Source organism: Microtus pennsylvanicus, chromosome 7, assembly GCF_037038515.1.
Source record: "Microtus pennsylvanicus isolate mMicPen1 chromosome 7, mMicPen1.hap1, whole genome shotgun sequence".
Taxonomy (NCBI): domain Eukaryota; kingdom Metazoa; phylum Chordata; class Mammalia; order Rodentia; family Cricetidae; genus Microtus; species Microtus pennsylvanicus.
Genome location: NC_134585.1, coordinates 115,188,432 through 115,208,786, shown reverse-complemented (window position 1 = coordinate 115,208,786; position 20,355 = coordinate 115,188,432). Strand labels below are relative to the sequence as shown.

Below are 20,355 nucleotides of genomic sequence, written 5' to 3'. Positions count from 1 at the left end.
CTGAAAGAAGGTCATAAATCACAAAAACAAACCATAAAATAAATAATAAAATTCCCCGAGCACTGTGCTCTGGGGCTTCCCAGCTTCAAGTTTCCTTTTGTTTGCTCCTCCCCCAAGCCCACCATGTCTCCCACTCCCCCTTCTTTTAAAGTCAGGTATGGGGGCAACGGGGCAGCTTCTCACCTCAGTCTCGATTGTTCCCTTTTCAGATTCTGAGCAGAGCACTGGGTCAGACTCCGAGGTACTCACCGAGCGGACCTCCTGTTCCTTTGGTGCTCACGCTGATCTGGCATCTGGTGCCGCAGGCCCAGTGCCTGCTACCATGACTACCATGGAGGAGATTCAGGTGGAGCTACAATGTGCTGACCTCTGGAAGAGGTTCCATGATATTGGAACAGAGATGATCATCACCAAAGCAGGCAGGTAAGGATATTCCTTTGAGTGACCAAACCCAAAGGCACTACAGAAGTGGGCCCCGTTCTTCCCATTCCCACATATCTGTGGCAGAATCAGCGAAGCTCAAGCAACCTTGAAGTTGCTTTTCTGCACTTAGATTTGCTCATGTGGTCTTGCTGTGTCTGCCATTATTTTGCTGTTTTTCTCTAAGCACTCAAATCTAGCATCACCTCTACACTCACAAACATTTCCCATGTTCAAACATACTTCTTCATCTAATTCTTGATATATAATAGAGAAAAGTTAGGTCCAAAGCAAGTATTTAATCCCCCGTGCAATATTTTCAAGAAACCTTTTCTGAAATCAGTATACATCTTCAAAGACTAAAGTAACCAAAAACCTTCAAAAAAATGGGGTTTGGTATACCCGTTGAGTGTTTTGTTGTTGGCTTGAAATTATCATATAAACTTCATGATGATTAGGAGAGTCTCTTGTGAATCTAGTTACCCAAGATAATAAAAATTTGGAAACCACTCTCTCTCTTAAAAGAGGCTCCTTTAGTCAAATCATGACTTGACTAGCATCCTCCAGTTTCCCATAGCTATGCATTTATTTTGGGCCAGGCACTGAATATACACATAGTACTTGAACTTCACAAAAATCTTACAAAGTGAGATGTGACTGTTCTGTATGGGTACAAGGCAAAGAAGACTGAAAAAGGCTAATAATTTTGATGAAGGCAAGGGCTATTGAATGATGGTGGCTTCAAAATTTATGCATCTGGGTTGCTCTAAAATAATGATCATAATTGTTTATTAATTCTCCCATTTAGTAGTTGCCGTTGTTGCCTCTGACTCAAAGCAAAGATGATTTAGATAAAACTGAATTCAGCTTAGGCCTTTCAGTATATAAGAAGAGCTATTGAAATGAATCATGACTACAGTATTTTATTTCTCAAAGGAGATCTATATATTTTATAGATGTATACATCAAGAGAATGAAAAGGCTCCAGCCACCTCATTGCTTGCACAGTATTTCATGGAAACACTTTTATGAATAGTTCATCTCCATGGGTATAGAGAAACCAACAAATTCAATAAAAATCTGAAAACCGTGAATTAAATGAACCTAAATTTCTGCCTTGTTTTCCTCCTGGTAGACTTATTGCTTGGCAACTTCTGGTAGTAAGGAAAGGCTTATTGTGTAAATCAACTTTGAAAGAGAGTTATCTTCAGTGCCACCTCTTATTACCTGGATTTTAGTGTTCTCCTCTTCTACTTTTATGATGTTGAAAATTGGAGGAAAACAAAGAAATTAAGGGAATTTTCTTTTGATAGAGAGGTTGAGCAGAGAGAGGCATAGTAGGGTTTACTATTTTTTGTTGTTGGGTCTGTATTTGCCATACAGTCTTCTTCCTGATATCATCCCTCACTCTACACACTTTGGAGCTCAGTTCATTGGTGCACCTCCAACCTTTCTGTGTTTAATTTCAGGGCTTCTGCACATACATTTTCACAAAATCCTCTTGATTCTTGGCAATACCAACATATTCCCTAGCAGTTTCTTTCTCAGTTATATTGAAGTTCTGTTTTTCTTTGTTAGGTAGGTAGGATTACATGTCTTGTTGCAACGAGGGAAATATTATTCACCATGTATGTCTTGCTACACACCAAGCTGTCCTCCTGCTGATTTGTAATGGTTGCTTGTATAGAGCCCTCAATTTGGGAAACTTCAACTCATCAGTGTAATCAGCACCATGGACAGAGCTGCTTGTTGGGATTAATGGATTTACAAGACAGAACTGACCTGCATTTAGCCATAATATTAATACCAAACACAGCGCCTTTATAAGATATAAAAGATAGTTTCTTTTTAATTGTTCTATGACTTATATTGTATAAAGTATTAAAATACTAACACCAAAATGGGCAGTACCTAGAGAGTTCAGAAAATTCAGAATTTTAAAGCAGGTGCACAGTCAATCTAATCCACTGCCTTTGCTCTGTTTTACAGACGATAGGAATGGAATTATTTACCGAAAGTCATCTTAGAATTTGAGTACTTAGAAGTACATAACTGTTCCCAAAAGAATACCAAGTTAAAAATATCTAGTGTTGTTTCTTTGAAGTTATTAAGGCAAAAATAAATCTATTACTTTCAGTGTAGTACAGCCTTTGGAGGTGGCTAAGGGGAGGCACATCTTCTTGCCTCCAATACTAAGTTTTCTCTCTGTCTCTCACCAGATGCCCTCTAGTAATTAAAACATAGAGGAGAATAGTAATTCTTGCTGTTAAGAAGGCAAGTATTGATCTGTGTTTAAAAGTCTAGGCTTTGGTTCTCAGATGTTTGGAAGAATTGGTGTAGATCAAAGTGTGTGACTCACAGTGAATGTTATTGAGTGTAGCTCTCATTACATTTTATCGGTAAGACTAAAATTCAAGGCCTCCTCATTAAAGTTGTGAGGATGGGAAGAGAAAACATAAAATGACTGGAAAAGAATCAAGTGTGAAGGAGGAATGGCTATGCATTTGGTGCAAGTCTTTCAGAATTCATTATCATCCTTATCAAAGATCTCTTGCCTCTCAAATGTGATTCTCATGGCACAGAATTGTTGCCGGGAACATTTGCTTTATGGGTTACTTTTCCTGAGTAAGGACTGAATGTGAGACTTGTATAGAAAGCCTTGCACACATTTGCAAGATGACTGTCTGAGGTCAGGGCATGGTCTATGGCCGTGAAATGGAGCAAAGCCAATTAGGCCATATGTGGATCAAGCTTGTGACCTTGACCTCATTAGCACCGTGGTCGGCTCAGCTCGATTAACTAGCCCCAGATGGTTAAGCTTAATGTTGTATTCTGTGTCCAAGTACCCTAAAGCCCACTCAGGGCAATCTAAATGTTTGAACTGAGCACTTTTTAATGTCTGGTTTAATGCAAATAAGCTTGGTGTCTTTTCTTTCTTCTTGGAGTTTTTTGGGAGAATGGCAAGCTTTACTCTAGACTTGTTGAAATCCAATACCTCTTTTGAGCTGTGCCCTCTCCTTTCTTCAGTTATGAGAGAAGCTATAAAGTGCCATATCCTGACCTCACTTGTTTTGGCAAGTTTAACAAGCCATTGTGGTGGAAGCAAGGTATTGCCCAGAGGCCACTAGACTTCGTTTGGTATTTGCTTCTTATTCCATGGGGTCCTTCCTCTGACACACACGTTGACAGCCTGAGAAATTGCAGAAATTTTTGTTCAGTTTTATGCACTGAAAAAAACCCTTTAGTGGCCCTTGTTTGGAGATGAGGAGCAATTCATTTTGCTTTGTTATTTTCTTGAGAAATTAATTTTCAGCAATAATGTTCAAATAAACTTAGTAAATATTTTATATATACTACTAAAAATGAATTAAAATATAAAGCAGAGCCAGGTATGTTTGAGTGTGTGAATCATGAGGTAGGTTAAATTTAAGCTAATAAGAGATGAAATTTCAGCAATATTGGTCTTTATCATTGTTCACAGTGATCATTTATAGTAAAATCACAATCGGTCAATCCAGGGAATTAGTGGATATTGAACTTTGGTGTGCTTAAAATACCCAGTGAGAAGACACTTTAAGCTTATACTCCACTGTACCTTCCTCCTCTCCTAAGCTGACGACCCTGTTCGTCTCCACAGGAGGATGTTTCCCGCCATGAGAGTGAAAATCACTGGCCTGGATCCCCACCAGCAATACTATATAGCAATGGACATTGTGCCTGTGGACAATAAAAGATACAGGTAAGGATCCTGGAATATGGAATGGTAGACATCACCAGTATGCCAAGGCAGTTCCTCAAACGCGTTAGGTGAATAAGGGCAGAGGCTATGACAATGGTGGGTGTAGTGGAGTACCAGGCGGGAAACAATAACTAAAAACAGGGAAGCAGAACTCAATAAGTGCTTTTCCAAATCCTCCCCATGTCTCTGGACAGAATAGAATTTTACTGTGTCCCCCACAGGAGCAGATATTAAGTGGCCTTTTCTTGAATCTGATATTAACTGAGGTGAGGTTAAAATGATGAACACATTGAATGATCTGTCTTGTAAAATGGTTAATGAGTTGGAATATAGGGTTTTTTTTGAGAAGTAGACAAGTGTGACACATTCAATTGCCCATTTAATGTGCCACTATTGAAAAGATGGAGAAAAACAAATTGAAAAATTGGAAAGAATTTAAGAAGAGACTCTTATCGGGGGAACAACTGTCCTTAATATGGGAGTGAGTAAGTTTGATAAATAACTTTATTTCAGATTTATGTCAATGTATTCTCCAAGTCTCTTTGATGGCATATATATATATATGTATATGTATATGTATGTATGTATATTAAAATAAACTGTGGCTTTCTCAGTGTCTTGAGGTCCAAGTCAAATCAGAGGTGCATTTTCTAAAATGTCTAATATATGAGAACTTAGTTCTAAGCCTCTGAACTGGGAGGTAAGATATGAATGGAGAAGCCAGGATCATAATGATATGAAGAGAGAGCTAGCCAAGAGAGTCATGGTATACATTGTAGAGCTTAGGAGAGAAAATAATTCTAGTAAGTTAAAGAGAATCTTGGAGGCTATGATTCTGTCTAAGTGCTTCTGTTTGCCAGAGTTCTCGGCACATGTAATTCTTTAGAACCGAAACACAAGGAGGTGCCGTATACATGGGATGGGTCTTGAGGACCATAGGAAGATTGGTGAGCCTGGGAAAATAGACTTTCTTTGCTGCCATCTTTATGTCATGTCCAGGGGCATTCTGGGAAAATGATGTAAACAAAGAAAAATTTCCAAGCCAAGTTCATTAAAGTGAGCACAGAAATAAATATTTGATGGTGATTCTGGGAGTGGTTCCCATTGAAATGCCTCACAGGATTCAGAGGGTTAGCAAGGAAATGGTTAACGAGTCAGAGCTTGGAGGGTCTCTGCACATGGCTGCTTTTTATAGGACAATATGGAAGATGTTTTTAATAAGGAACAAAATCCTGAACAAGTGGCTAAAGATTGTATGGTTTGCATTTGAAAGGTGAAAGGTTGCAGTAAAATACCTTTTCTTTAGCTAAACACATGGGTTCAGGATGCCTGTGCGCACACAGGGGTGCATGGCACAGAGAGGGAGGAGAAAGCGAAGGGACTTGGAGCATGTTTTCCTCGTGAGAGCTGTGGCTTTGATCGTTAACCGCAACCGTTCTCTCTCATTCCCTAGCCCATTGTCCATTGTCATCTCAATTTCATTTTTCCCCTCATTATCCACATTTCTGTTGGTCTCATCCATATTCTCCATTCAGTCCCATCAGTTTTCCATTCTCGTCATCTCTTCATCTTTTCTGTTCCCTTCTTCTTTGTGTCTTGGTTCTCCGTTCTTCCATGCATCTGTCTCTAAATTCTCCCCTCTCCTTCTGTGTCTCAGATATGTGTACCATAGCTCCAAGTGGATGGTAGCTGGCAATGCTGACTCCCCTGTGCCTCCAAGGGTTTATATACACCCAGATTCCCTGGCTTCTGGAGACACCTGGATGAGACAGGTGGTTAGTTTTGACAAGCTTAAGCTGACCAACAATGAGCTGGACGATCAAGGACACGTGAGTTAACGAATTCCATTTACCCCCTCCCCACTCTTTCCCCTTTTGCTTTAGAGCTGATTATCCCCAGGTCCTTTCAAATAGGTAAAATAAGAATCTGTCTACCATTGAAGTAACTAAGCATAAATGTTTTTTTCCACTTAAATTTCATTTATTACAAATCTAACATTAAGCAAGCATTTGCTATGTATCAGTGTATATTTTTCAGACAAAGTTCTTTTTGCTCCAGGGACTCACAGTCCAATCAAGGAGATAAGACAGAAACACAGGGCATTTTGGCTGATTGGTTAAGAAAGCTGTAAGCTTTGCTGGTATAATCAGAACAATGGATGCTATTAGTCTATCTCTGGCCCTAAAAGATGTACTGGATTTTCAGTCAATGCCAGCCCTTATTGTGGTTGCTATGGCTATTTTCTTCAAGGGAAGAGTAATCTTCTTAGGTGGTAAAGTCACAGATACGCCATTTACACTTCTGTGACATAAAATAACGTCCACAAATTCAATGAGTGCAAATAGCTCTGTGAAGAATTTAAAGACACCATGGGCACCTGCTGAGAAACTGAAGGTGGCAGGAAAAATGTGTCACTTGTCAGAGGTCGGGAAATTTTAGTGGAGTGTTGTTGTCTTAACACGAGAATGGGTGGTCAGCATTTTTCCAATTAAACAAAGGAAACACATCTACCATCCAAGTAAAGCTACCCAGAGGCTTAGTTCTCGCCACAAGGAAGTGCGTTGATTTTCAGCCCCCTGTGCATCCCACTCCTAATCTGTCCTCTTTCTCCTTCACCTCCAATGCTTCCATTTTGTGATTTATTTCGCACAGGAGTTTGAAGAGATGCAGGCAACTCTAAGTCACACCTCCCATAATCTTCCCTCTCCCCGTTTCAGATCATCCTGCACTCTATGCACAAATACCAGCCTCGAGTCCATGTCATCCGCAAAGACTTCAGCAGCGATCTCTCACCCACCAAGCCTGTGCCTGTAGGGGATGGGGTGAAAACCTTCAACTTTCCTGAGACGGTGTTCACCACTGTCACAGCCTACCAGAACCAGCAGGTAAGGGGCTGCTCTCGAGAGCCTGCTGCCTCCCAGCTTTCAAAGAACCTTTGTCTCAATATTGGGGAGCAATGGTGCAGAAAAGTCCAAACGAGAGACACCAGGCTTGCAGCATACATGGCGCATTGGTGATGACAGCGTCGTGATGTCCGGTGACAGCTGGCATGGTCTACATTTAGCTCAGACACAAGTGCCCTCCTCAAGTGCATCAAGCTCCTACATTATCTTCATGTCTTCCTATGTTAGGATCTCTTCCACCTCTTGGCTGTGCAGGATTGAGTCTTGCTCTCCCCTCTGTCTGAAGATTCCTGTGTGTATTTCTCTTCCATGTAATCTCAAAGCCATTAGGCCTAAAAATGTAAGGCTCACTGCTTCATTTCCAGACTCTGTGTACCTCCGTGTGATTAACAACCTACCAGGGATCTGGAGCACTTTGCTTATAGCATACACATTTATTTACTAAGTGGGCATTGAGAAGTTACTAGGGTCTAGTCTTCGTAGAGAAAATAGAGCTGGTTAACAGAGTAATTAGGATGACGGTTCTCCTTATGGATAGCCTTAGTTAAGAGAAAAACATGCACCTACACAATGATAATAATGGAATAACTCAACGACAAACACAGGCACAGAAGATTTCTTGACTTGTTGAATAAGGAAGTTTTCCTGGAAGTGTTGATTTATTTTCTGGGCTACACACACACACATAGGAACCATCCAGGCTCACACAGAAGATACTTGGATAGGAGAATGGCAGAGGCAGTGACAGGGTATCACTGTCTTGTTCTAAACGTTAGTTTGCGTGCGCGTGTGCGCGCGCGTGCGTGTGTGTGTGTGTGTGTGTGTGTGTGTGTGTTTGGTTGTTTTTTTTGTTTTTTCAAGACAGGATTTCTCTGTGTAACAGCTTTTGATTCTCTTGGAAGTTTCTTCATAGACCAGGCTGACCTCAAACTCATAATGATCTGCCTTTCTCTGCCTCCTGAATGCTGGGATTAAAGGCGTGTGCCACCACCACCACCCAGTCTCTGTTTTGTTGTTTGAAGAGGGTAGCTAGATGGGTTTATAAGTAATCTTACTGTATGAAGTTCCCTAAAATGCGCAATCAAACCCATTTTATACCATCTTCTTTTGTATTTATCAAATTTTCTAATTAGGAGATTCAAGTTCATTAAGCTCAAACATTAACATCCTTTCATTTGGGATGGACCGGAAGCAAAATGAACTTACAATATCATTACATTTGATGCCTTTTGAATCAGATGCTCTATTCTGTTCTCAAAACAACTAGGGAAACATTAGATATTTATCAAGCATTTTCTTTGTACTAGTTAGGTGATTGTGGTGGGTTTTTAACAAATTAATATCTCACATGGACAGAATTCTCTCTCTCTCTCGGTATATCTGGGTAGCACTCCTTACAAGTTCTTTATTCCTGATGAGATTAAGCATCTGATTGTCAGACCTTTTCAGCATGTGTGAAGTGCTCATAAGTTCAGATTTTCTGCATGGATGCCATGTTTTATCAAAGGTAGAGGAAAACAAAAATTTGTTTTGGGTGCTGATTAAATTACTAAGTCAACCCAAGCTCCTTACATAGGAAGGTTGCAGAGGTCTGAGTGAAGCTGTGCAGAAAGCTTCAGTGAAGATTTCAAATTTTAACGCGACATACAGCAACAATATGGACGTGGCCCCTTGCACAATGGAACCCAAGGTTCACTGTGTTTCAGAAGAGGCAAAGCAGGGGGCCAGTTACTGTTTTAATTGGTAGCTTTTTTTTAAAAAAGCAGTGCTGTGGTAGTAAGCATTCGAACTTCAGGACATACGTGGTAGAAAAAGAATGCTAAACAATGAACCCAGTACTATTTCATCCGAGTTGATTATAGAGGCTACAAGGGCCATTACTGTAACCTACCTGGAAGCCAGAGCTTCAGTTTGCTTTGACAATGAAGGGGGACTCAATACAGGTACCAGATATCTTTCATTGCTTCATTTTTTCCCTTTATTTTGGTAGATGTGTCCCCTGTCAGAGTACCTTTCGTTCAGATACACATTTTGTCTGCAGGTGGGTTGGGACAGGACATGAGCGCACCTGCTCTACTCTGACTGAAGCACTGACAGATTGCGTGACCTTGAATAGGTTCCTTAACTTTTTTCCGTCTGTGCCTCGCCTCCTGTATCCACAAATGTGCCTGCCTCAAGGAATTATGTGGGGCAGACAGAAGATGAATCAGCCAACACCGCTATATGGCTGGGATAGAAAGACAGGGAGGCAGGCAGGGGACAGAGGCAAGTTTACAGAATAAAGTGTTCATTAGGGAAAAGTAGATGGTTGGGAACTGGACAAGGTGCATTGGCTCGTGAAGGGATTGTGGTGACTAGGTTACCACTTTGATCTCTGTCTTCATGAAAGGTTGATGAATTCATGATGTGATGATGTTCAAAATAGATGGGTCCTACTCAGTTCTGCTTGTTTTGAGATCAAGGCGACAGCTTTTGCCTATTTAACAAGTCCCCCGTTGCTGCATAAATCAACCAGCGTGATTGTTTAATACTCCCATTGGCTGTGTAGATGTGATTTAATATAATACAGTTGCCTTCTAATAAAACCCCGCAAGCCCAGGTCTTTCCCATTGGGCTTCATGAAGTTTGTATCCTACGTATCAGGACTGGCTACATAGCAGTGATTTCTTCAACTTTTCCCGAAGATCCTGGGGAACAGAAATGGTTCTTTTGTAAGATACATTTTCTCATGGCTGTGTTCTTATTAACCAGAATGAGCACAATCAATATTTTTGGGTGAAGTTGTTTTTATTGATCTTTCAGAGGAAATAGTTAGTAGGCCTGTGTAGGGTAAGAGCCAGTGGTGGGTCTTCATTGTGCATAGGAACATGTCTGGGGGGACACAGTGAAGGAAGTCCAACCAAAGGAGTAGAACTCAGCTGAAGTGCCAGCAGGTCTTTCTAATGAAGGGCTCTGTCTCATTCACAGACAGCAATAGACCTGATGTTTGGAGGACTGTATCAGAGTCCTAGATCTCCGTGAGCATCTAAGTCACCCCCTAAAAGTAACTTTTTATGTTTGGACTTCATTTTCTTCTAGAAAATGGGTTGTCTTATGCTTCCCAAGGATGGTTGCTAGATAGGTAGTTATAATTTGCTCCTCTTCCTTCCTCCTCCAATGAGTATTGGAAGCAATGTCCTGTAGTGCACCCGAGGCAGCCTAACATTCTCATGTTTGTAACATATTAAGAGATTTCTGCAATATTTCAGATCATATTTTTAGCAGGCCTACTCCTGAGAGGTAGGAACTTTGCATTTTGCTGTTGACAAAACACTGCAAACTCCTCTATGATCTTCAACTCACCAAAGGCCTCTGTGAGTTATTGCCAGTCCCTCAAGTAAGACTTTGGAGTCTCTTCACAAATCTTCCTTTGGACTCTGTTGCTTCTATTAACGTATTTTCTTCTTTCTAATCTCGGTGCTTTGTCCTTGTTCTGCCCTGCCCTCTCTGCGCTCTGACTCTGAAAGGTAACTTCTTACTGGATTCCTTAGATGTCAATTGGAATGTTCCCCCAACTGTCTCACATCTCTAGAAGGATCTAGATAAAGCACAATGTTGACTCCACTCTTTTCCCACCATAATTGTCAATGATGCCTCAGGGTCTGAGCAGCAAAGTCCAGGACCTCAAGTATCTCCATTAAAACCCTTTATGTCTAATCACTGGCTTCATTCCTGGGCTCATTTCTTGTTATTCCCACCATGTCCTTGCAGGAGTGCAGGGATCTAGCTGAAGTTCTTGTTGAATCTGTACTGCCTTGTTGGTACAGGTGGTTCCTCAGGACTGTCTCCATCCTTCCACCTTTCCTGTCTGTGTTCCTTCCACCTTTCAAGTTAGGTGAAATTTCTGACAGAAGCCTGAAACTGTCTTTCCTGGGTTGCAAATGAGCTCGGCCTTCAGAGCCCTACTTGGGCACTGGGCCCCTTTCATGACATTCCTCATAGAAGAACCGAGGTCTAGCTAATCTTCCTCCAACTTGAGAGTGCTTTCTTTTGAGAACCAGTAAACATTGCCCTGTGATATGGGAGAAAATGCCAGCTGGAGGTTCCAAGGCGTGAGCTGGACTGTGTCGCTGGTGAGCCGCACTGCTCTGGTAAAGTAAAGCCCTGTTTTGCAATGCTTGAGTTTGCCTGCTGATAGCTGGGTCTGAGTCAGTGTCCATGTCTGTGGAGAAGCAGTTCATTGGAAAATACAGCCACAAACACTCACTTATGTTGTTCTGTTCTGGCCTGTCTAGTTTTTGATACAAAATGTTACTTACTTTGTGAAATAGCGATACCCGTAGAGTAGGTAGGTGTTAATTTTTTTCAGGTTATTTTCACTCTATTGAGTAAAAATAGGAACATAAATGTTGATTTCTCAAATGTTGTGAGAGTGATTAGAGCAGTTTATGAAATTCTAAGGTCTAGAATCCATGAGTTAAGATGAAGGATGTTTCCATAATTCAAAAATATTTACATCTGTTTGCTTTGGGAATGTGTTTTATAAGTGACTGCATCCCTGAGAGCCATCATGACTTTGATATTGGCTTCCTTATACACCCATAAATCTTCTCCTTTGGCTGTGAAGTGTGAATTAAACATTTTTATTTTCATGGAATATTTTATGTTTTTCTTCCCCTTTTCCATTCCTTCCTCACACTTGCCTTCCCAATCTATAGACTCTCAGAGTTCCTAACACACTGAAGTTACTATTGCCAATATTTGCTCTCAGAATGCCAACTTGGCAGATCTGTGAAAGAGAATGGTACACCATGCCCAGAATCTCCTCATGGGGAGTAAGTTGGGAATACCTCATGGGGTAGACTGGGAATAAAGGTGATGCAAGACTCCATCCCTTTTCTTGGAAGATGCTGATGCCAGCATGTCCTCGTGGAATTAGCAGGAAATTTCCACTGTGGCCTTTGTCTTCTCTGAGGGAAAAGACTGCTGAAATTTTATCTTTTTCTTCCCGAGGGAGGAAACTAGATTTCAGAAAAGCATAGCTATGCTCTCCCCAGGTAACAATGCTACACTCGATGAGAACTGGCTCCACGAGCAGAGAGGATGTCTGAAACAATTGCCAGGTTTGTGGGAGCAAACCCAGCAGGATTCTGAGCCGCTTCTTCTACTCTACCCTGCCCAGCCAGTTTTCCTCTCCTTTGCAATTAGACCAAGGTAGATTTCTTTTTTATTTTGAACACACCAACTCAATCAGTTTTTTTTTCATTCTTCATGAAAAAGTCTCCCATATGCATGGTTAAAAAAATAAGAACAATCAGGGGCAGTCATAAGGGAGACTTTTTTGACCCGGGTTTTATCTAATCAAAATATTCATCATCAGGCTTCCTCTCTGGAGCCTGTGCTATTTATGTCCACACTATACTATGTATTGTGAGGTACACTTAATTTAATAACTTCCCGTGTCACTAGGCAACAAAATAAAAAACCAGTGGCAATGTAAAATTAATGGTGACAAATTCACAAGTACTCCATCTTCTTCCAGTCCTCCATACCTCAGACGGAACAATATTAAGGTTAGGAGCATGAAATCAGCAAAAGATACTGCTTTGATGGCTTTCACCTTTTCCATGTCTTCTTCACACAGAACCGAGTTTGAACATGAGTGCTGGTGAACAGCGTCAACTTCATACTAATAGATCTTATCCTAGCTGGAAAGACACTAACAATCATTGTGAGGCAGAACACAGAACTGGGAGTCGAGGCAGGACTTGCTGAAGAATCGCTCAATCTAGTCCTTGTTTTGGGTTTGATGAACCATCCCACATAATCACCCATTCAATGATTCTTCATTAACAAAATCACATTGGGTGCCAAATGCATGTCATTCTAGGCCTCACTTAATAAAACAGTACTTAAAATATGTATAGACCTTGTCACACAGGGGAAGAGACAGTAAACATACGTAGATAAGTAACAAACAAACGGTTAAAACAAACAGTTGGATTGAGGGGAAAGATGGCTTAAAGATAGCACCGTTGAAGAGGCCGTCAGAGGTGCTCAGAGGAGTTGCCTACTGAGCCCGGAGCTTTAGCATGAGATTTAGTGTGAAGTCAGCTCTGTGTAAGGTCGAGTAATGGAGCAGAGCACCGTGAAAGGCCTCCCATGAAAGGGCTTGGAACATTGTATCATGGACCGCAGTTCAGTTTGGCTAGAGCCAGGGGACAAAGGTAGAGGAATGTGCTAGCGTTGGAGCCTGGGCTGGAGCCAGAGCCTGCTGGCCCTGCAGGGCTGGTCAAGGAGGATGGATTGAATTCTCTACAGGGGTAGTCACTGGGAAAAACCAGCATGCTGTAGAAATGTCCGGATGCAGATCCCTCAGGCTGCTGTTTAGACTGGATTGGAAGTAGAAGGAAGGAGGTCAGTTTGAAGACCATTTAGAGCAGTTTAGTCAAGAGTATAACTGGTCTGTGGCAGGGAGGTGAGAAGACATATTTGAATTTCACTGGTAAAAGATAATATGACATGGAGTTGGAAATCACTAATGTGTTCTCTTATTTCTGTCTGCATTCTCTCTCTCTCTCTCTCTCTCTCTCTCTCTCTCTCTCTGTATGTGTGTATAAATTTTGTGTAGCTGTTTTCCCTAAAAGGACCTCATCTGTAATGGAGTAGGGTAGGGACACATGCTTTTGCCTTTCTACATTTCTATTTTAAGTTTGTATCTCTTAGCATACCTTGATTTGATTTGTGTGCACAGGTTAGTTTCCTCTCCCCCAGTGGACTTTCGGCCTCTGGTTGTATGGTGCACGTGGGTGGAAGTGAGAGATTTCCATATCCTCATGGCTGCTTGTGGGTTCCTCCACCTTCTCTGGGCTCACTGCAGTGCTGAAACAGCTGCCGGGGCTGTTGCTCAGTCCCTGGTGTTGACACGCTTTGACAACATTACTGAAGTGAAATCTTGTTTTCTTGCCTCTTGGGTTTCTTTCTTGGTCCAGCTTTCCACCAAGACTCATGCAAGTCCTCTGTTTAAGCCCCAAGTTTGCAGCATGTCTGTGTCATTGTTAGGCCCACATACATACATACAGTGTGAACCCTGCCAGCCTCTCTGAGTCTCCACTCATACCCTCTAGATTTCAGTCTGAATGGGAAAACAGGCACAGGCAATTCAACTGTTTACTCATCCTCTGGCTCCACTGGGGGAGGAGGAAGAGAGGACTCCCAAGATCTTAATGAACATTCATCTGTGCTCATCCTCATCCTCCAGGGGACAGTGGACTTTGTGACCAATTTTTTTTTGGATACTACTTTTTTTTAAAATTTTTTATTGAGAAAAAAAAAGTTTCTGCCTCCTCCCAGCCTCCCATTTATTTGTGACCAATTTTAAAAGTGAAATCATTCATATTCTTCAAGGTGGCTCTTCTATTACCTCTATGGTGAAATCTCAGAGTCTTTCAGCTTGCTGATTCCTCAGAATTTTCGGGTTAATTTGCTGTGGATCTAATTATGATCTGTTTTTATGGTGTTACCACTGTGCATGTCTGCCCTTTGTTCTTCTGGATTATAAGTTTCTTTGAGAGCAAAGAGGCGGCACAGCCGTCTGCTGACTACTCACCACACTGTCGCCGGTGTCACCTGTCACCTTTAGTGCGCAAAAGATATTTGATAAATAACAACCGTCACAACCACACTCTTCATAAATCTCTCTAAACTTCTCATTAAAATTGTTGGAACAAGAACAGGAGTGCTATTTTCCCCCGACGTCTTTGGCCCCTTTCTATTAAATTTCCATACAGATCCCTCAGCCTTGGCTACACTTAGCTGTGGGAATCAGATTTTCAACTCTTTCTCCCAAGCCATGAACTAGAATGTCGTTATATTTACAGGGGTCTGTGGAGGTACTCCAAACACGGCAGTGCGATTGTATATCAGAAACCGCTATCATAAATGAGTTGGACAGGATAAGCCAACTTGAAAGAGAAAATAAAATATTATAACCTCAACTTGAAAAGAAAATATGGCGTGTGGTTTATTGCGGTGGGTTATGGGGGAAGAAAGAGCCGATTTTAAGTCAGACACAGAGAAACAGTGGCACTCTTTAAATTCAATACAGTATTCACATGGCAGACACTGGACTTCAGAAAGGCGAACCTCTAGGCTCCTGCTCTCGTCTATAAAATAGATGTAAAATTGCCTTTGCTACATTATTAGTGCACCATTCTCGAGGCAAGGAATGTTTAGCGAATAAACTAACCTGGAAGCCAGCTTGGCGCTTTCAAGTCAGAGTCTGTTTGTGAGAATCTCACATTGCATTTTAAAGTCTGCGGCTGTGGGAAACTCCTCTCTGACGAGGTGAGAAGGAAGAAGGCGTAGGAAAGGACTTTCGTTGTCTTCATGAGAATGTGTTTGCAGTTAGCAGCAATCGGAGTCTGCTATCTTTAACCGACAAGATTTCCATATTTCTAGACTGGCTTTTTCAGAGTCTCTTCCATTCTTTTGAGCTCCCCAGCCTTCAGGTTGTATAGTAAAGAATTTGGAAGATGTGTCTTTTGTGGAAGGGGAACTTGGGGAGTCCTGACTAAATTACCCATCTCTCTTTCTGTGAATCAGTGTGGTTGCAGAGTATGGGACCAAGCATTCTCTGGGAATCAGGAGCCTAAGGCCCCCAATGAGATATGGGAAAAGTAATTTTATAAAGTGTTTTCAAATTAGCCTGAAATTTCAAAATTTTGAATTAGTCTGAGATCTAGGAGGAATCAACAAGTTGTGAGAGGCTCTGCATCTTTATCTTAGAGAGCCAGGTCTTGAAGAATGTGTATAATTTCATTTTTCAGATGGGACATAAGGCTCGCTGGCTTCTGGAAGCCTGAGTGTCTGTGTCTTGGGTTGAGCAAGTCATTTACATCTGGTTCAGACATAAAGGTATCAGAAATGCCTCCCATGGCCAGGACTGGAAGCAGAAACACGAGCACTCATATGGAATGTGTTGTTCAGGCTTTTCCTAGTCTAGAAGCATTAGGATGATAGGTCCAACTGTGTCAAGGTTTACTGGGACTAAGAGAGGATTCCGTGGGCTCTGATGTACTAATAGGAGGCTTCTGAGGACCTGGCTGAGAGGGTGGCACACGTGTGTGTGCTGGCTTTGCTCATTTGCTGATGAGTCTTGCAGACCGGATGAGGTGCCGTTCATGTGGCCCCATTCAGTTTCATATTTGAGGAAGCTCCCTACTTTGGGTAAGAACCGAGCTGCTTTTTGCATCAATTCTACAAACCTTTTAGGTCATTAAATGCGCAGTTTCTGGTGGCAGGAAAGGCACAGGGTATGTTACGTGGGAGATGCAGCCGATTATTTGGCTCCCTCAGGCTGAAGCTGACTTCTGTTGGTAGTTTGCAGGGCTGAGTCAATCCATGTAACCATCTGTCCGTCACTCGTTCACCTGCACAGTATCTGTCCAGCAAGTGTGCCCGAAGTGCGTCCTGCGTGTCACCAGCAACGGGCCTCGCCGTCACTCATTTCCTTTCTCTGTGTCCCTGTACACACAATGTTTATCATCAGTTCAGGGTAAGAACAGCGGGTAGGAGTGAGATCGCAGTCACACAGAGGGCAAGTCTTGGTTGTCAGAAAGAAGTGAGTCACACATCTGGGTGCCAGGCCCCAGCCCTATGTCAGACTGAAATTTAAATCTCTAACTGAAAGGAAACGAAATGAAAACAACAGATGTTATTAATAGAGTGAGTTTTTGTTAATTTTCTAGGAGCAACACAAAAGGAAATTGGTTAATATAAAAACAATTGATATTTATCTGTTTATTTCCAGATCACCAGATTAAAAATCGACCGAAATCCATTTGCTAAAGGATTCAGAGATTCTGGAAGAAACAGGTAAGAGCAGCAGGACAGGAGACTCTCAAGCTTCTTTTCTTTTTGAAATTCCTTTTCCCTCATCTCGTTGGTGGCTCTTGGCTCCTGATGTCCAGAGAGAGCTTAGATGCTCTGCAGCCACGTTGACTCAGGGGACGAGAAATTGGTGACTTAACTCAAGAATCCCCAACTCTGCTCCCACAAAACACACGTCTCCCAAATTTTTTCTTATAAAACCTAAATTTCCATAACCAAGCCTTCATGTTGTTTTACCCCGTACCTTGTACTGTGTGATTCAGTCCACAGAAAGCAAGTCACATGATCACTTATTGTTACTGATGGATTGGTGTATTTTTCTGGTACCCGAAGGTGACCGTATTGGCTGCAGTGGTGCCTCAGGTACTTTTCATTTCTGAAAAATAAAATATTCCAGAAAATTACTACCTTTATGAGTTGAACTTTGTGGCAACAAATGTAATCATTTTATCCCTTGGAAATACTCCCCCGAGTCATGTACACTTTTGGCTTTATTAAGGGGGAGTGTTTCTAGAATACCACTTTTCTTTTGTTCCTTTTGTAAAAATCCCTTTTCTATTTTTTGAGATAACTACATCATTTCCTCCCATTCTTTTCCATCCTCCAAGTCCTCCCATGCACTCTCCCTTTGCTCTCTTTCAAATTTGTTCTTTTCTTCCATTGTTGTTGCATGGGCATGCATGCAAACATATGTGTGTGTGTGTTTGTGTGTGTGTTTCATTGCTGAGGATACAGTTTGTCTAATGTTATGCATATGGATGTCTTCATGCTGGCCCTGCGGTACTGGGTAGCCGAGTGATGCGCTCCTCTCTGCAGGAGAACTATATATATCTCCCTCTCTCTGCATTCACCATTGGCCTGTGGTTCTTGATTCAGGGCTGTGAGTCTTCCTTCTTCCCCATTAGCATGCCTATTTGTGTCATCCTTCTTCAGGTCATGTTTAGGTAACTACATTGGCGAGACTTCATGTGTGTCTCTTCTTTGATATCTCTAGGAGACATGTTCTCACAGCAAATTTTTGGTTCCTCTGGCTTTTAGCATCTTTCAGTCCCTTTTCCAAACTGATGCCTGAGCCTTGGGTGTAGGAGTTGGATTGTATATGTATCAGCTGGAGCTTGGTCTCAGAACTCTGTCTTTCGGTCAGTTGTGGTTTTCCATGATAGTCTCCATCTGTTACAGAAAAAGGGACGTTTCCAGTGATGAAGGGGAATGCCACCTTTCCTTATGACCCATGCCGTCAGTTCCAGGAGTTGCAGATGTTCACAGTATCATTGTGTTCTCTTGTCAAATGCCTTAGAGACTGTACTGGTTTTCTGACGGATAATGCTTTCTTCTCTCTAAATGATTTCCTACATAAAATGCAAATCTGTCATCTATGGAAAATTAGGAGACATCCGAGATGGCTAGGGAAACCAGACATATCCACAGTCTCCAATTAGGCAAATTCATCAGATACCCACAATACAGGCTGAGCGAGTGTGACACGTCTGGCTGGTGGAGCACAGGCATTGCGACGCGATTGACTTTCATCAGGACCAGACTTCTTTCATAATCCGCAAGGATGGCCTTACATCTGGCCAGCAGATTGTCAGGAATTATCTTTGGTATTCTCTCTCCAGCAGTTTTTGGATACACCAACAATTTATATTTAGAACTACTCCATGAAATATGGGATGCATCATCTAATCAAGCACCGCAGCATGGACAGACCCCATGTGTGATGGTGTCTACAGGAAAGGTGTGGAGAGCGCGTGTGTCTGGATCTGTGTAGGGCCATTCTATGATGTATACATGATGACTGAACTGCACCATGACATTCACTGACTGTGCCTTCACCAAGCAATACCTCACGATGCCATAGGCACATGTCTCAAACCACCTCTGGTGATCATTTCCCTCAGAAAATGCTTTACAAAAGCCCTTCTTCACTAAACTCTTAGTTTATGTTCATCAGCCATTTAGGTTCCCCATAGAATTTGCTTGTCTCAAACTCCATAAGGTCACACCCATTGAGTAATATAAAATTCAGACAATCTTCCCGTTTTTAGATAACAGCATTAAATAATGTGTTCTAGGCCACAGTCAATGGTAAAGCACTCCAGAACTCTGAGCAAGTGGCTCCTGGTCAAATGATGTTCTGTTCCACAAAGGCCTTCATCTTCAAAGCATCACCTGAAAAGAACAAACAGACAGACAGACATTCTATCTCAGACATCCCCCACCATTAACTCATAGCCCAGGTCACAAAAACGTTCTCCTTTTCTTCATTTCTAAGATTCTGCACTCTGAGCTTCTTGAAGACCCAGTTGATGGCAGGGTGTTAAAAAGCGACATTAGGCTCAGGCTAGGTAGGCTGTGTACGGTAAGGGTGTTGGAAACCTGGAGCTTGGAGTCCGTGGATGGCTTTTCAGGATTCTGTGTTCTCCTAGTATGTAAGCATGACTGCATATATGAGCAGCTGTACATTTTAAAAATAAGCCTGCCGTGTCCTTTTTATTTTTAAAAGGTCCTATCTCTCAAGGTAAGAATTTCTGTTCTATACCTAAATATATGTCTCCAGGGCCAGACACACCCATGGTATTTATTCAGCGATTCCTTCCTTTTGGAGGAGGGTGGTCTCTAGCAGTCTTTAGCATTTGTTTATTTTCTTACAGATGCTTAATGTACTGCTCTCCTTTTCCTTCCTTTGTCTTCCAGGGGAGCCCTTGCAATCTGGAGGATTTGGTCAAGTTACTTTATTATATAATATACTTGACTTTGAGTTTTCAGCTAGTGCTTCCTGTTGATAGCCACCCTATTCTGGGAAGCTACAGTAGAAGGCACACACCCTTGGAGATTGCTATCTAGAATGTTCATGCCGTGTTTCAAAGAAAGCAAGAAAAAATATGCCAATTTTCATATAAGACAATTCAGTCAGGTCGAGAGGGAGTCGAAGCCGTTTCTAGAGGGTGGCCGGGGTTAGTGTTGATGATAAAATGCTATGACTCAGGTAGGCGGGTTGCAGAAAGAAGGTGTGAAGCGAAATCTGTGTTTGTTATGTTTGACTATGGAGGACACCCGTGGCTCCAGAGCGAGGCCCTGTTTGTAACAGTGTCTCGGCAGCACAGGACGGAAGGTGCCCAGGCCTGACAAAGTAGCTGTGCTGACCATCGCTGGACCTCCACTTCCACGCTGGAGTCCACTTCCACGCGGAGGCTAGGACTGCCAACTGTTGAAGGATTTGCACTGGCCAGGGAGTTTTGAGACCCTTTTAGCTGAAGTCCTGAGGGAAAGTCCCCCAGGAGACTTGTGCTGCTTAGGAATATACTTATTTTCCTGTCATGCTTGGTGGGTTCCTCTTCTCTGTAAGACTCCTTCAAAGTGGAATTAGGGGTAAATCAAGGACAGACGGCGAGCACCATAGTGCACAGCTCTGAAGTCAGG

At 42.1% G+C, this 20,355-nt stretch overlaps 1 protein-coding gene across 2 annotated transcripts in view; it reads left to right on the top strand.

Moving 5' to 3' along the window:
- The window catches only part of Tbx15 (T-box transcription factor 15), a 100,716-nt gene that overhangs the window by 56,417 nt on the left and 23,944 nt on the right, over positions 1–20,355 (top strand). For both annotated transcript variants that reach the window (XM_075981799.1, XM_075981800.1), the window contains exons 2-6: positions 210–423; positions 4,058–4,159; positions 5,817–5,988; positions 6,877–7,044; positions 16,853–16,917. In XM_075981799.1, the coding sequence (XP_075837914.1) occupies positions 210–423; positions 4,058–4,159; positions 5,817–5,988; positions 6,877–7,044; positions 16,853–16,917 (721 nt within the window). The remainder of the gene's footprint in view (positions 1–209; positions 424–4,057; positions 4,160–5,816; positions 5,989–6,876; positions 7,045–16,852; positions 16,918–20,355) is intronic.